This window comes from Chelonoidis abingdonii, chromosome 4, assembly GCF_003597395.2.
Source record: "Chelonoidis abingdonii isolate Lonesome George chromosome 4, CheloAbing_2.0, whole genome shotgun sequence".
NCBI lineage: Eukaryota > Metazoa > Chordata > Testudines > Testudinidae > Chelonoidis > Chelonoidis abingdonii.
In genome coordinates, this window is record NC_133772.1 from 16,106,011 (window position 1) to 16,124,077 (window position 18,067).

Consider the following 18,067-nt stretch of genomic DNA (forward strand, 5'->3'; position numbering starts at 1 on the left):
AAAATTATCTGGGGACCAGAGACAGAGCCCAGAGCTCCAAGACTTTGCCCAAGATTATCTGTATTGGGGAAGCATCTTCAAAGACAAAGACAGCAGAACTCGATGTGGAACCTGCACTAAGAATGTGGGCCTTTTGGCTCTGGCTATTCCACACAAGAGATCTAAGAGCTGTGACTGCTTCCAGCTCACAGGCCTGGCGTTTTAGCTCCAGTGGTTGAGACTCTTGGATTTTTAGGTCCTAGATTCACCCCCATTTCCCCGCAGTATTTAGAACGGGAAATAGCTGGTGTGTCTTAGACCACCACTCCCCCGTAACCGATAGCAAACATTGACTCTTTCATGGCAACCGACCATCACAACATGGCTCACCCACATTCTCCCTGTCTATGGGAGAGCCTTAGGGAGCCCAAGAATAATCGCAGCAATGCTGTAGAGATGAGGGTGGGTAGCTAATGGGAAACAAGGCTTTTCAAAGGAAAATATATGTCTCTGTGCCAGGAGAAGTGTCTGATTAAAATGCCCCTGCTGCTATCCTCTGCATTAGTTGTATTCTTCTGATGGAGCATCTGGAGGTTTGCCTGCAGCCTGCACTCTGAAAAGGCTGTGTACATTGGAGGCATATACCCTAATCTTCCCTCTTAGCAAAAGAGGTGACTCCTGTGATAATATTTAGGCTTTCAATTTTTTTCCCCTACAAGGAGAGAGAATGAGCAAAGGAATCTCTGGATCATTCTCTGTGGAGATTCTTTTACCTTTGGTTTCATGCCAGTAGACTTCTGCTGTGATCAAGAATTCAGTCCCTATGTGGCTCCCCAATCCCTGCCACCATCCCCATGGCCTCCCATCACTTTCATGTGGCTCCCAGTTTATTCCTCAGCTGTGGTATTGGGGACTGTGCCTTTACGGGCTGAGCTTCCCAGACAGGGTCTGGCCAGGGCGCTATGCAGCTCTTGTTATGCACAGCTGGCTGGTACTGGGCACAGATTAAAGAAGAGCTCTTGCAAACCCCTTAAGCACTGAGTCATCACTGAATACCACCACAGACACATTGATTCTTTCAACTCCTTGTAATCACCTGCATAAACTATACCGCATATAAAGACTGCTAGACTGTATCAGAACCGGGGCCTATCTGGCCTAATATCTTGTCTCTGGCAGTAACCAGTACCAGCTGCTTCAGAGAAAAATGCCAGAGATCCTTTAGGATGATGAGATAACTAGCACCCAGAGATGTTAATTTCTGGCCCCATTAGATGGTTTATGCCTTGAAGCATGAGGATTAATATCCCTTCCAAAATTTTTGGATTATTTTCTAATATAACACAGTCACGATTTGCCCTAGTTGGAGACGCTGATTCTGAAATCCCTTGGCTTCATTTTAACCCCTTAGTTCTGCGCAGAGATGGGCTGGGTGTTTAAAGGTTCCCAAAGTTCAGCAGGCATGGAGATCCAGAGGCTTTGTTCGCTCTGGAGGTCAGACACCAAGTCTGGAACAGGATCTGAAAGACCGGAGGATGCTGGGTTCCGAGGTCTTGGTTTGACCTCTCTCTAGTTTTCAGTTGAGCCAGATAAAGAAATGGGTTATTGTTATTTGTATTACAGTAGCATCCAGAAGCCTCTAAGATCATGGTCCCATTGTGCACAGTGCTGTACATTCAGACGGTAAGAGACAATCCCTGCCCTTGGGAGTTCACAACCTAAATAGACAGACAAAGGATGGGAAAAAGGAAATATCATCAGTCCCATTTTATTGCTGGTGAGGCACCAAGCGATTAAATAACTTGTCACACAAGGCGTCTGTAGCTGAAGCCAGAGCTCCTGACCACAAGACCAACACGCCTCTCATTACTGCGGGTGCTGGATTAATCTATATTTCTCTGTCTTGCTTTGTTTGCCAGTTGCGCAGTTCTCCTCTAACGTGACCTGTTCCTTGGGCTCTTTCAGGAACGACCTTGAGAGGAAACCTGAAAAATGCAGCAGAGTGAAAAAATGAATCACCTTGGGGGGAAGAAAAGGAGAAATTCCGATTAAAGGAGCAAGTGCTGCCCAGCGCATTATGACCTTGTCTACAGGGAAGGCTGAGCTGCGCAGCCTTCGACAGGAACAATAACACTGTGGGGAACACCCGTGAATGGTGGAAGAGACTTGGGGCGGGGGTTTTCTGTGTGGGGAGGGTCCTATTTCCACCTCTCCTTCTCCCCGTGCCAAGTTCTGGATGTGCCCTGTGAAAGTTTTTACCCTGGAAGGAAGTCAGTCTTGCCAGTTGAAAATGAGACACTTTCAAATGAACTTGCTTCTCATCTGTGTGGCAACTGCCACAGCTATCCCTGTGGTGCCCTGGAAGGTGAAATGCCCACTGCAGTGTGTGTGTCAGATCCGACCCTGGTACACGCCCAGGTCTGTGTACAGGGAGGCTGCCACCGTGGACTGCAATGACTTGTTCATCTCCACGGTGCCCGAGAGCTTGCCAGACGGTACACAGACCCTGCTCTTGCAAAGCAACCGCATCACCAGGGTGGACCAGAGCGAGCTGGACTATCTGAAAAACCTGACAGAGCTGGACCTGTCGCAGAACAGCTTTGCTGACATCTGGGACTTCAGTGTGAAGAACATGCCTCAGTTGCTGAGCCTCCACCTTGAAGAGAATCAGCTGACTGAGTTGTCCAATAACAGCTTCTCTGGCCTGGACAACCTCCAGGAGCTGTATCTGAACCACAACCAGCTGCGTAGGATTTCCCCCTGGGCCTTCTCAGGCCTCAATAACCTCCTTCGGCTCCACCTCAACTCTAATCTCTTGAGGACAGTTGACAGCCGCTGGTTCCAGGTGCTCCCCAACCTGGAGATCCTCATGATTGGAGGCAACAAAGTGGATGCTATCTTGGATATGAACTTCAGACCTCTGTTGAACCTGAGGAGCTTGGTTCTGGCTGGAATGAACCTGAGGGAGATCTCAGATTTCGCCCTGGAAGGGCTGAGAAGCCTGGAGAGTCTGTCTTTCTATGACAACAAGCTGGTGAATGTCCCCAAGCGTGCGCTGCAGCAAGTCCCTGGCCTTAAGTTCCTGGATCTGAACAAAAACCCTTTGCAGAGGATCAGGCAAAATGACTTCACGAATATGCTACACCTCAAGGAGCTGGGACTTAACAATATGGAGGAGCTGGTTTCCATAGACAAGTTTGCCTTGATCAACCTCCCCGAGCTGAGCAAACTGGATGTGACCAACAATCCCAAGCTGTCCTTCATCCACCCTAGCGCTTTCCATCACCTGCCCCAAATGGAGACCCTGATGCTCAACAACAATGCCCTAAGTGCCTTGCATAAGCAGACGGTAGAGTCCCTGCCCAACCTGCAGGAGATCAGCATCCACAGCAACCCCATCCGCTGTGACTGTGTCATCCGCTGGGTCAACAGCACCGAGAACCATATCCGCTTCATCGAGCCCCAGTCCACACTGTGCGCCGAACCCCCGGACCTGAAGAGGAGGCACATCCGGGACGTTCCCTTCCGGGAAATGACTGACCGGTGCTTGCCTCTGATCTCCACCAAGAGTTTCCCCTCCCGGTTGGATGTGGCAGACAACGAGAACATCTCACTACATTGTAGGGCCCTGGCAGAACCGGAACCAGAGATCTACTGGGTCACACCTTCTGGGGTCAAGCTGATCCCTTACTTGGAGGATGGGAGGTACAAGGTACACCCTGAAGGGACACTGGAAATTCACAAGATAACTGCACAGGAGGCCGGGCTCTATACCTGCGTGGCCCATAACATCATTGGTGCCGACACCAAGAGTGTCAGCCTGATAGTCAACAGCTCCTTCCCTCTCAGCGTGGACAACCTGGAGCTCCTGGTGAAGGAAGTCCAGGCTTACCATATCCTTGTCACCTGGAAGCCCCACCTCAACACGGTCTCCTCCAATCTCACCTGGTCCAGCTTCTCCTTCAGCTCCAGTCTGGATGTGACCAACGTCGCCCGAATCCCTGTGGGCACCCACCTGTATAATATCACCCGACTCCACCAGAGCACAGAGTACTGGGCCTGCCTTCACGTGGCCTTTGTAAACTTGCAGTCCAAGGTGGCCTGTGTGAATGCCAGGACTAAAGAGGCTGGCTACGGCTACAGGTACCTGGAGAGCAGGCAGAATGTCTTGACGGTGCTGGCCCTCTGCATCTTGCTGCTTTCAGTCAGCCTGGTGGGTCACTGTGGCTTTGGTTCCTACAGGCCACAGCCTGGGAGCCCTGGGAAGCTGCTCCTGCGCTCCCTGCCACGGAACCCGGGCTCATCCTCGGTGCATGTGGTCTACCCTCCTTTCATCAAACACTGGGATCAAGGGAGGCCTGGGGAGAAGCTCCTAGCCATGGAGGTGCAAGCAACGCCACTGGACTCTTGAAAGTCAACTCTTTGGAGGGACATGGAATTGAGGTGGCGGTTCCGGGGGTCGGGGAGAAGGCAAGTGAAACTATTTTTTACCAAAAATAAAAAGACTTGACTGACAAACAAAACAGCATGGCAAGTGGAGAGGGACATGGCCAACCTCCAGGCCTTGTGGTGCCCCTCTGCCCCCATGCTCCACCCAAGGCACCCATCAACATTTGTCCAAACAGATTGTTTCTCTTACAGACAACCTGCTGTTACTGGGGGAAAGGTTCTTGAGTGAATCTTCAGCACAGACAGGGCCAACGAAATGCAATGCCCAGAGCAGAGAGCATGAGCAAGAACAGCCATACTGTAGAAACACAGATGACACCAAGCCCCCGGCAACCCAGATGTTAGTCCACTACCCGGATGGTCCCTGTCTTGGAAATACACAAACGCCTTTCCCTTTTGGACTTCTTTTGTGTATACAGCCATAGGTAACCATGACTCAAACTTGCCAGCCCCCTTATTCGCTCACCTACAACCACCTCAAGGAACAAAGTGGGGAGGGAGGAAGATGACAGTTGGGCTAAGGAAACACGGATGCTGCTGCTGCTGTATCTCTTAACTGGCTAGTGACGTCTTCGTGATTCCGGCTGGATTCCGCGGTGAAAAGCCGATAGGATCCCAGAACCCAAGAGCTTGATTTCAAGGCTATTTTGTAAACTTTTGTGGATAATGTTACCAAAAAAAAAAAGGAAATTCTTGCTTTTCTGTTTTTGTAAAAAAAAAAAGAAAGAAAGAAACAAAAAACCTTTGTACACTGGTCTATAGTGTGAAGTGTTCGTGCTAGAAAAACATTGCTGCAGAGATGAAGGGTGGGGGCGGGGGGTATGGGAGGATGAAATCTTTGATGTGACAGAGGTTCTAGGAACAGAGTGTCTTACTTCCAAATAGCTGCACTTTGCTCTCTGCACATATCCCACTGCATAACTTGAAACATCCCAGGAGATGAAAGTGAGAAGAGGATTTATGGGTGTGAGGGGAATAAATATTCTGGTCTCCAATGCTGTCGTCACCTCTCTTTCTCTGATAAGCAATTAAAATTGCAAATGAAACATACTGGTGGACAGCATGAGTCTCTCCCCCTGCCCCCTTCTGTTTCTAATTATGCCATACCAAGGGATGATGCCATCTACAGAATTTCAAATCAGTGAGCTTGGGAGAATTAGCTCCCTTCGCTAGTGGTGTATGGATGTTTTTATTTAAAAAATTCATTCGTTTACTTTTAAATTTCTAAGAAGCCTTTAATTGGGGGGAGGGGGAACAACATGGAAAGAGAAAGGAAGGACAGGAGAGTTGGTTGATGGAGAAATAGATGGATAGCTAGAAAAAGAGTGATAGAAAGAAGCCACCAGAAAGGGGTTAGCGTACATTGACACCAAAAATAATTTTCCCACCAGGAAGTATAATGTTCATGGTTATGAATGTTGCTTTACCTTTCAAGATCTGGGCAAGACGGTATTTGTAAGGAGACAGAAGACAAATGAGTTGGTTATCTGATATCTGAGACCAGCACCTATGGTGCCCTGGTGTACTGAGAGTTCCAAGTTAAAAGGCATGGGGAGATGAGTAGCAATTTGAATGAGACACATGCATTAGCTGATCCGATGCACCCTCGCCACCATCTTTGTAATGACCTGCCATCCTCCATGCACTAACAGCAGCAAATCTGGACAGGACCAAAGCCTTTTGAAGTCCAGGGGTTGTGGAGCAGGCCTTTAGACCAGTCGCTCCACATAATGCTATCTGCTCCACATAGTGCTCCCCATCCACTGTGGGGTACATGATGCCCATTGCAAGCATTAAGAAAAGCTCTACCATAATCATGTACAATTTTTTGATGTGGTAGAATGGCATAGGGAGAAAAATCTCCCCCTAGATCTAGCAGTGGGGTGCGCTGGCAGAATAGTGTGTGTGAGAGGCCCCTGGACTAATAACAGGAAGCTAAAGGTCAGGACTGAAGGCTTCAGAAGAGCTTTGCAAAGGAAAGTTGCCCAGCCCCTGTGCTATAGTCATTTCTTGCTAGGATAATAAATCCCTCTCTTTCCTCCAGAACCAAATCTGTTCCCTCAATTAAAAAATACAGTGCCAGAGGGAAAATTTCAGCCAGATTCACTGTAATCACCTGAAACAAAATGTGATGTACCAGCAAATAAACAAGGCCTTGAGATCAAAGTGTATACGGCTAAGCTTTACTGGAGCATCTGTAAACAAAATAATGCCTTCCCCCTTTGTGAGGGGCTCTGAGTTAATCAGAGAGAAGAAGTAAAAAGAAGATGAAGAGAGATTCCCCTCCTGATTCTTCTGAGCCCAGCCTAGGGATAATGGCAGACGGATACCTTCTGCGTGGAGGGGTGTCAGAGAAAGGCGTTCGTTAAAAATTAAAATGGCCTGGGATGTGAAGTCCCAGCCTCCACAGTTTGCTATCCCTGTTCAGGTGAACACTAAGGAGAGCAATGAAAAGAAGCCACTGTGAGAGTGTGTATGTGTGTGTGTCTTGTTCTCTTTCATTCACAAACACAGCTGACCCCTCTACTCCACAAGCACCATCGGTGATGGTCAATTTTGGGGGCTGCACAACCATTGCTAAGTGGGCCCTGGCTAATTTGCATAGACATCCTCATGAATGTTAAGATGCACAAATCAACGACGGCACCGTCCTTGATAAAGGAACAGACACTGCTTGCTCCTGCAAGTTCACCAGGAACACATGCCGGCAGCCCTTCCAGTTCTGTCCTTGCCCTGCAGTTACAGGAAGGCTGTTGGATGCCTTAAGCCACCTGTTTAAAGCCATCCCTGCTTTAGAATACCCTGACAGTCTGTTCTCTCCCCCCCCCTGCCCCCTTCACAGGAAAGAAGCCACTCAAATGAAACTGTCAAGACACTACCACCTTCTCTTGATGCAAAACCCATCACCCCGTAACTGGCTGCTTTAGCAGAAACACCAAGGACTGATTGGGCCATAGAGCCTGCATTCTCCTCTCAAGTCCAGAGGAGGCTGCTCCAGGCTAGGGGTGAGGTGTGTTGGTGGAGTAGGCGGGGGGAGCTTGCACTCTTCATGGTGGCTGGACTATTCCTTGGATAAACAGAAACTGGAAAATGACTCCCCTTTAAAACAAATGGACATGCTGCTCTCCCAGTCAGAACTTGGGAGAAACGCACAAGAAAATGGCACATCTTCCCAAAGCAAGACAGCCCACCTACACACCTGCCTGATGCTGTGCTGCAATGCAATGTCCTTAACACTTAAAACTAGAAGGACTGTTTGACATGGTGGAAGAACACTGAAGAAATTACGAGATTGATGCAGCCTGTGCAGACAACTTCAAGTGTGGGATTCTATGGCCCAGCCCTCTGTGACCTGCCTAACCTCAGACCTCTACTCTTCTGTGCAGAGTTGGGCTCCAACCCCACACCCCAGTACCTCACCCCTGCCCTGAACTCTGGAGGATTTGATATCCAGATGAGAGGTTTACAGTTTGGCTCTGTCCCTGCTTTAAAGTTACGAGTTTTGTTTACTGGATCCTCTTTCCCAGCTGGGACTGGCAATGTGGTTCTGCTTCAAACATCATAATAAAAGATTGTACCCACCAGGCATACAAACATAACAATTACTGTGTTCCTGTCCCAGCTGGGAGCAGTGGGCAGGCGCCTTCAGTGTGATGCCAGAATAACTCATCCCACGCAAAGCATGCCCCGCTCTCTCTGGGCTGACACCACTGCATGGAGGTTGCCTCTTACCAGCTGAAATAAAAATGCCAAAAAAGTAGAGAACAGTTTAATTCCGAAAACCATGGAAAGAGCCTGCGAGCTCATCCAGAGTGGATGAAACTGGAGCCTGCACGTCTCACGTGGAAATTGCAAGACGTTGGGCAAAGGGCTACCACCGGCACAATTGACACCAGGGCAAATCATGCTGGAACACTTCTGTGCACTGGGGACAGGTCAGCACTTAAAACTTTTGCTAGTATAGCAATGTCAGCTCAGGGTGTGGTTATTTTTATGACATTTCTATACTGGCAAAAGCCCTAGTGCAAACACTGTTATACTGGAGACAAAAAATACTTTTGCCTGTATAGCTAATTTTGTTTGGGAACTGGATAAGTTATATTGGCAAAAGCACTCTTTGGCTAGTATAAGCTACGTCTACACTGGGAGGGCTTTTCTGGTCTAATGATAACTATACCAGCAAACCGTTCCTAGGGTGTGTCCACACTACCCGCTGGATCGGCAGATAGTGATCGATCTATCAGGGATTGATTTATTGCATCTCACCTAGATGCGATAAATCGATCCATGCCGCGCTCTCCGTCGACTCTGGAACTCCACCAGGGCAAGAGACAGAAGCGGAGTTGACGGGGGAACTGCGGCCGTCGATCCCGTGCCATGAGGACAGGAGGTAAGTCGAAATAAGATATGTCAACTTCAGCTAAGCTATTCTTGTAGCTGAAGTTGCGTATCTTACATCGATAACCCTTCCCCCACCCCCAGTGTAGACCAGCCCTTAGTGTAGACTAGCCTAGGGCTTTGACAAGGCTATTGCATCTAAAGACGGATGCATGATAATTCCTTATTGGGCAGACGCTTCTACTGCAGCCTTCTCTGATCCATTATTCCATATGATAGCTCTTACCAGCCACAATTTAGCCAACAGGTACTAATCAGCAAGGCACTTAATCACGTGCTTGGGACCATTGAAGATTTGCCATTATCTTCAATGGGACAGGCTGAAAGCTAAGTATGTGCTTAAGTACTTCGTTGAATGGAAGCCACTCTGGAGATTCTGTAGGATCCCAAGTGCCTTCGATGGAACTCCTCACGTATGTAAAGTCAAGTGTTTGGAGGTCAGGGCCTAAATATCCTTTCTCTTCTGCCTTTCTTTACACTGGGGAAATTTACAAAAAAATCCCCACTGGTTTAGCTGGATCAGTGTGAGTTCAGTTGGGAATATTAGCCTGTAAATTTCCCAGGAGTAGACATGTCTTTGATTTAATTCCATTCCTCCCAGTCATATAAAAGCTCCCTTATTAATCAGTCACGGGGTGATATTTTCACCTCTCTCCTCTGCCATTTGAGATGATCTTGTTCCTACGCATGGCAGAAATGTAGCTAACCCTCAAGCAAAACAAACAGACAGCCCTTTTAAAGGCTGTAATTTTGTAGGTGTAGGGAAAGGACATCTGTGATCATTACTATTATTAGTGCTAATGTTACACTGGGACCGGAGGTGATTCAACAGCTGTTTGGTTTGTTTATTTTAACCTACAACTAATTCCTGCAAGCAGAAGATTCTATTTGTTTATTTCTTCTTCTATTTTCTCTGTTGCCCTCAGCTGAGTTTGGGAATCAAAGTGATACTTACGGAGCTTCAGAATATAATTAATACAAAAATACACCATTCTGATTGCCGGCACTGACACACTGAATTGTTCTGTCCTTTATGGATGCTTCCTTTCCCCCCACTCTTGTCTGCTCTGGGACCACAACTGTACTAGCTAAAACCCAACTGTGCTGGCTACAGCTGGGTTTAAACAGTAGTCAGAGCAGGACACTGGGAGTTGCGAGGCCTGAGTTCTGTTCTTGACTGCCACTGTCTCACTTCCTGACCTTGGGCAAGTCACTTAGCCCAACATTTTCAAAAGTGGCTGCTGATTTGGTGGGCTTTGGTCATTTGGCAGCCCAAACTGAGAGTATATGGGGTTGACTTTCAGAAATACTGACCTGCCATGGCTCAGCACCTATGAAATCATGTCCTAGGGTCAAAATTTTCAGAAGAGCTCAGCAGCCATCAAGCCCTGAGCGCTGATGAAAAGCTGGCTCCTTACAGAATTTTGATGCCTGAGCTCTTTGGATAATCTAGTCCCATGGGTTTCCAGCTGGGCCCCCAAAATGAATGGGCACTTAAGAAAACATTGACCTCTGCTTCTCTGTGCCTCAAATCCATCCTCTCTGAAGTGGGGACAATGATACTACCCCCCATCTGAAGAGCACTGTGTGGAATACACTATTTATTTTTGTGATGATGGTCTGATTCTCATAGTTTCCATAACCAATGGGGGTTTTTTTTCTGATCATTATGCTAACTAAATAGTACCATGGACCCTGTCTATCCTGGCCGTACAACCAAAGTCAGCAACTGTGCTTAAATATGGTTTAAACTCAACTATGGTTAAACCACTTTCCTACAGGGTTTGACCGGCCAATGCAGAGAGAGTCAAACTATATTAGTATAGAATGGTTCAGCTAGTCACGTAGACTGGAACAAATGGATAATAGCTGACCTAGTCCTGTCTCCTATTGAACTTTAAGGGGCCAATTCTTCATCTGCTCTGGTATCTTTATTCTGACAAAGGCCACAGCTAGACGCTAAAGAGGAAGATATAAACACCCCACCCCCATGTTCATTTCATGGTGAAGCATGGTATGATTGAGAAGGAGGTATAGCTGGGTAACGTGTTCTCTGCAGCCTGAGGACTGATACCCTTGCCTAATTTTTATCCGAGCTAATGTAACTGTAGAAGATATTCATTCCACAGTGAAATTCACCCCTGTGCAGAGGGCCTGCCTGAAACCTTTGCACCACTTAAGTCCTATTTTGAAGGGCTTACATGCCTTGTACAAATTTCTGTGCACAGGGGTAAATTTCACCTTAAGTGTCTAGCCTCTTTTGTGCAGCTTAAGTTGTTTGCCTCAGTAACATCACACACAAATACACACACATGGCTGCTACTTCCACTGTCTGTTTTTACCTTGCTTCTAAATGCATTTTCCTTTTACCTGCTTGGAATGTGTTCCTTTCTGAAACGACAGAGTAGCTTATTGTTCTTGTGTTAGCTGATGACATAAACAAGGGCACCAGTCTACCTTGCTCTTCCCTATTCATTGTGCACAGCTCTCTGCCATTTTCTCTCCTCCCTTCCAAAGCAAACAGTCCTGGTCTTTCTGACTGATGCAAGAGGGGACAGCCTGATTACAAAGGAGAAGCATCTATTTAAATACAGAGATCTGTGATTGGAGTGGGAAAACATACAAATGCAACTGGGTTTGGGTAGAGCACTATTATCTCTGCAGCAATTCCGGAGCATGGCACTAGCTCCACCATTCCAAATGTTTTTAGGAGGAGCAGCATTTTAGCCCTAAGAAAAGTGATCAATGGATATCACTTATCATGTGAGCAGGCTAGGCAAGCTCTGTGGGTGCCCTTTAGTCCTGTCTTGGCACCTTGCTGCTGTATCAGTTCTGCCCCCCTTTCCTAGCTCTGCTAATGCACCTCAGTTCCCACCTGCAGTTCCCTCTTGTATTCTAGTTGTCATTCCTCCAAACTGCCTGCTGATACTCCTCATTCCTGACCTGCAACACACATGAGTTCCAGCCCTGGGCTTCCACACTGGAAACCAACTGAGCTCACCCCAATAAACCCACTGCAGGGTCTGATGAAGTCAAAGCTCACATGCACTGAGCTCGGCAGGGGAGCCTGAGAAAATTCTTTCCAACCAGCCTATGCACGAGAGAGACCAGAATGAGCCCAACTCTCTGAACTGGCCATAAAAACAGCCCGGCTCTGCCTGCATGAATCATTGTCTGGAAGGTACCACGGTGATAACATTACTGATCAGGCAGGACTAGTCCAAGAATGAACCTTGCTCTATGAATTATAACAGCTGCAAAGTTTTATATGGCCCCGTGATTGGGATGTATGGGTTCTCACCCTGTCAGAGGCTGGATCGTACAAATGAAACAGTCATGCAGATGTATGAGGGGTAATTTTTTGACTGCCAGGAATAAGTCACCTCAGGATGTTGTCTCATGGGGAGAAAGAAAAATGGCTTTTCATTGATAGGCTCCCCTGGTATTCCTTGCCTTCCTTTGAAAAGCCCATTGGTTTCTGAGCTGACACAGCAGGATTGCCCAGATAGGAATGCCAGATCAAAACCCCTTGGATCTTGGGGGTAGTTAGGGTGACCAGATGTCCTGATTTTATAGAGATAGTCCTGATATTTGGGGCTTTGTCTTATATAGGTGCCTATCACCCCCCAACCTTTGTCCTGATTTTTCACACTTGCTATCTGGTCACCCTAGGGGTAGTTCAGACCTCAGCTTTGTGGCTTGGTCCCAGTTCCTATAACACAATCAGGGCCGGCTCTAGCCATTTCACCACCCCAAGCACGGTGGCACACCGCGGGGGGCGCTCTGCCGCTCGCCGGTCCTGCGGCTCCGGTGGACCTCCCGCAGGTGTCCCTGTGGAGGGTCCGCTAGTCCCGCAGCTCCGATGGAGCATCCGCAGGCACGCCTGCGGAAGGTCCACCGGAGCCACCTGCCGCCCTCCCGGCAACCGGCAGAGCGCTCCCCACGGCGTGCCGCCCCAAGCACGCGCTTAGCGCGCTGGGGCCTGGAGCCAGCCCTGAACACAATCCAGACTGGAACATTAGTTCTACTACCACTTTCCCGCCTCCACCTCTTCCAAACTTCCGATCTGGATTTGAAGCCAAGTTCTGCGGTGAGGGCATTCAAACACTGAGGGGAATGCTGGCAACTTTCCAAAGTGCCCCAAACCCACATACAAATGCACTGGAAAGAAATGCAATTGAAAAGAAATGCACACAGTCCTAATAGTTGCTTGTACTTGTCTCTTGCCTCTGCCTCAGTGAATATAAATAGCGTGCATTTACCAGCAATACAATCCTGCCTTTGATCAGCTTTGTCCTTGTCTCCCTGAAGTTACTGGGAGACGTATTTTAGGACTCTATTGGACACACTTTCAGCATATATGCCCCTCTACCTCAAATCAGCTTTTTATCCCCAGCTACAGCTTAAAATCAAAACTGTTCCAGGACATTCATAGAGGCAACACGCTCCAGATTTGAGTTCCAACTCCGCAAACTACATATTACAGCACAATGAGTCAAGAGAGTGATACAGTTGCTAAAAAGGGCTAATGTCACTCTTGGCTGTACTAACAGGAGTGTCATATGTGAGATATGGGTTGTTCCTCTGTATTCAGCCCTATTGGGACCTCAGCTGGAGTACTGTGTCAAGTTTTGGCCCCATGCTTTGAGAAGGATGTGGACAGATTGGGGAGAGTCCAGAGGTGAGCAACAAAAATGATAAAAGGTTTAGAAAACCTGACCTGTGAGGAAAGGTTAAAAAACTGGGCATGTTTAGTCTTGAGAAAACTGAGCAAAGACCTGATGAGAGTTTTCAAGTATGTTAAGGGCTGTTATAAAGAGGACAGTAATCAAGTGTTCTCATGTCCACCAAAGGTAAGACAAGAAGTAACAGGCTTAATCTGCAGCATGGGAGATTTAGATTAGATATTAGGAAAAACTTTCTAACTCTAAGGATAGTTAAGCACTGGAACAGGTTACCTAGCAAGCTTGTGGAATCCCTGTTCTTGGAGGTTTTTAAAGACCAGATTAGACAAACATCTGTCAGGGATGGTCTAGGTTCACTTGGTCCTGGACTAGATAACTCTTGCGGTTCCTTCCAACCCTACATCTCTATGATTCCATGAAATCATCCCTCTCCATCAAAAAATTCACTAACATTGATTTAATGAAACTTAAACACAGGCTTAAAATTAAACCTGTGCTTAAACACTTTTCTGAATCAGGGCCTTTATGGCCACTACATGGAGAGGCATAGCCCTCAGCCTGCCAGGGCCTAAAGGCAGGACACAATGTGTGACAAGGACCAAAATTAGGGACACACAACTATGATTCCTGAAGAGCTGCTCTCCTTTGAGGACAGTGCATGCTTTCACCTCTTCTGCAATGTGTGCTTGTATGCTGGGCACCACAGGGACAGGAGCCCAGCAGGGCCTATGGCCTGCTTCCCACCAAGTGGTTTGGTGGAGCAGGCCCCTGGCTGTTGGCTGGCTCTGCAAACTGCTTTCCATCTGACAATTCTTCCTCCTCCCTCCCATATTCAGCATCTCACCTGAATGCTCATGGACTGTGGTAGGGCAGCTGACAGTGTCTCTCTTTAACTGGCCACTGTTGCCTTCCTGGACGTGTCTGCGTATGTTGGATATTGTGACTGTTAATTTCTTAACTGCTTAATATTCACCCTCCCCCCCCACCTTAATCTATTAATTCCTTTCCTCCACTCCCCTCCTTCCCACTCCATATTGGCTTCTGGGGATGCTTCAGTTCCATTCCAGATGATGTAAGGTTTTATTTTCAATAAAGTCTCTTTGTGTGGTTTCTATTCCAAAAAAAAAAAAAAATTCCTGAAGAGAACTCAGAATGCAGTGGGATATAGTAATCTAGTGCAAATGACTCAGTGATCTCATTTCATTATCCTTTATTTCTGATGTGTGAGGAGACCCCCAAATGTGTGTGGAACAGTATGTAGCTTTGGGTCTAAAATTAATGACATTTGAGCAGCACGCAGAAAGGCTGTCTTCTATAGTAAAAAATTAGTTTTGGTCAATTTCATAGATTACGTATTTGCTAAAGATTCTTTCATTATCACATTCAAGTTGCATTTCCTGTAATAAGAAACTTGGGCCAGATTTTCAAAGAGCTCAATATTCATTTAGGCACCTAGCTAAGTGGCTGGATTTTCTGGAGAGCCCAGCATGTTGGATGCTGAGCTGATCTGAAAATATTTTCAAGTGTCTGTGACCTAGGCACTTCAGGGCCAAAGTCCCACTGACTTTCAGTGAGATTTGGGCTCCTTGAGTGACTGTCACTTTTGAAAATGAGACTTAGGCATTTTTGAAAATGTTATACCAGGCCTCTATTTAAATGGGAAATGAGCTTTTTTGAAAATCTGGCTCCTTTGTCTACATGCAAAGTCACCCTGGTTTAACTAAAGGTGTAATTTAAAATCATTTCAGTTAAACCAATGAAACGGACTGGGTGGACACCCTTAAAATGATATACACCTGGCTCATATTGATTTAGCTTAAATCAGTTAGGAACAGGTTTCAATAAAACTGAAATAAACCATTTTTAAACCAAAATAAGAGTGTCTATACAGGATTTTGAACTAAACTGGTTTAAAAACCAATTTAAATTAAATCTTTTCGGTACACCTTCCGAGTCTAGAGGCTTCAAGGGAATACATAGCACAGGACAGGCAGTGTGACACATTCTGCCACCTTTACACTGAGTATGAGAATAGTCCCACTGCTTTCATTAGGGCTACTCATGGAGTAAGTTATTATTTAACAAATGAAATTCCCTCTGTGCAATGGGCCACTAGTTAATTCCAACCTAAATGCTATGTTACACACAAGTCATCAGTAGAGATGGGCCCAAGCTGCCAAGTTCCCAGCTACAGCAGGACACCTACATACCCCAAGTTCATGCGTGCTGGTATTTGGGGTTCCATGCTGAATACGCAGAGTTCCCCAGAGACAGCTTGCCCACATTTTGGGAAACAACTGAAGGTTTGATATCTGGGGTTCATTGCAGCAGAAATATCCAGCTGCTCCGGAGTGGCGGTCAGATCTTGGATGTGGTGCAGCAGGCAGACCCAGCCATGGAGCTGTGATTGGAACCCTGTCTGACATCCCGGCTCTCAAATCCAGGCCTGGGAGTTCTCAGACAGCTGTTGCATCCTGGCCTTCACCCAATGGCTGCTGAAACCTGGTAAGCCTCAGCCAAGGCACCACCCATGGGACTCAAGTGCTGATTGGAAGATTGTCCAGCTTCACTGACTAGTCCAGCCATGCTATTTAAGCCAGATGGAGGCACAGGAATTCATCTGAGCAACTAAATGATTCCCCGTTGCTGCTGCTGTTGCATTGGAGCCTGATTGTGCCTGGGCCCAACCCTCTTCCTGATTCCTAATCCTTTCCTGCCTCATTGGTGCCTTTGCTCCTGGTACCCACCATGCTCCTGCTCCACTCCTGATCATTGCCTCTCCTCCATTTCCTGCCCTTACGCCTCACTTCCAACCATATCAGTCCTGGCTCTGACTTCTGGTTCTGGCACTGGGTATCCAACCCTCAGCTTCAATTCCTGGCTCTGACTCTGGTAATGAGTAATTGACCCTGGTGCTGACCCTCAACTCCATTACCTAGCTGGACACCTGCTCTGCCCAATAGACTTGACTCCTTCCCTGGCCACTAAGCCAGACCACCTATGTCCCACTCCCTAACACCCTGGTCCCAAAACAATAGCCTCTACCCACTTAAACTGGAAGAGCTCCCCTAGTGGGAAGCAGTAGTAGGTCCTTTATCTTCTCTGTGGGCTGTCCAGTAGAGGCTGATATCATTCAAATAACCAAAGCTAGTATATTACCAACTACGCGTGCTCTCCCCAGTGTACTGCTATTCAGAAGCATCTGAAGTTGAGAGTGGAACTGGGTAAACTATATTACCCATGGAGATAAAGCTACACCCTTTTCCTGAAGGCGTTTCCCATTTTGACATGACATTAGCCAGGGGCTGTTACTTAATGCAGAGAAAAGTTTAGGCACAGCAAATTCTTAAGAACATCTTAAATTCATTTCAAGGTCAGTCCCTCTGGGAGAGAAAGCATCCACCCATTGAAATACTGAATGAACAGAAAATTGCTCAATCAGGTTTTACCTTTGCAGTCTGCTCGTCATTTATTTGGGAGAATGAGGCTTGCAGCATAGAATAATGGTTGAAGATGTTTCAGGAGGGGGAGGGGGGAGATTTTTAGATGAGTGTCTGACCTACAATGAGGTCTCTAAGCGATGGCCCTTTAATCTGGAGCACAAAGGCATAACACGATCCAGTGGCTGAAAGATGAAGCTAGAGAAATTCAAACTAGAAACAAAGTGCAACTTTTTAACAAGCAGGATAATTAACTATTGCAATGGCTTCCACAAGGGTGTGGGGGATTCTCCATCGCTGGCAATTCTACATCTGGTTTTCTAAAAGAGATGCTCTGGAGACTAGTTCAATCACAAGTTAGTGGGCTTGATGCTGGAATTTTACTGGATGAGGTTCTCTGGCCTGTGTTATGCACAAGGTCAGACAGAATGATCCCTTTGGTCTTTAAATCTACAAATCTATTAACAGAAGGAGGGATAGTCTTTGGGTTCCACTGAGTCTCACTTAAAGGAATACTAATGGGAGTAAGAGAGAAAGATCTATTTGAAGGTCTTCTTTGAAAATATTTCTCCCCTCATCCTGCCCCAATCAGGTTTAACACTTGTGCTTTGGTTTCTTTCACATAAACCACAGTCCTTAGCGGCTTTTTGTCCACATCCTACCCTGCCCCTCATTCCTGTTTTACTTCTATTCGCTTTCGGAATAACAGTGAAGCAATCGCTACTGCTCCTTCTGCCCTTTCTCCCCCTCTTTCTCAGTGTAAACAACATTGTGGATTTCATATGCAACTTAGCTTCTTGACAAATCCAATTGAGAACATTGTGAGCCAGATTCTATTTTAAGCATCTAATAAAAATGTTTTTGGAATGAACCGATGACTGTGTCCTTCTTTTGCAAGAACCTTATTATTGACATTATAGAAGAACCCCAAAGCCCACCACTGCACTAGGCACTGTCCATGTTGTACTCAAAGTGCTATACGGGATCTTTTTAGGGGGATTAAGGCAAAACGCCACATTTATTAGTAATACAGGTATTAATTAATACTCTATCGTATGCATATGATATATTACAGTCATGCATTCACACACACACACACAGACACAAACACACTCC

At 46.8% G+C, this 18,067-nt stretch overlaps 1 protein-coding gene across 1 annotated transcript in view; it reads left to right on the plus strand.

The window, feature by feature from the left end:
* The window catches only part of LRRN2 (leucine rich repeat neuronal 2), a 108,945-nt gene extending 100,249 nt beyond the window's left edge, over window positions 1-8,696 (plus strand). The window contains exon 2 of the mRNA XM_032792455.2: window positions 1,945-8,696. Within this exon, the coding sequence (XP_032648346.1) occupies window positions 2,132-4,390 (2,259 nt within the window). The 5' untranslated portion in view covers window positions 1,945-2,131 and the 3' untranslated portion in view covers window positions 4,391-8,696. The remainder of the gene's footprint in view (window positions 1-1,944) is intronic.
* Window positions 8,697-18,067: the final 9,371 nt, after the last annotated feature.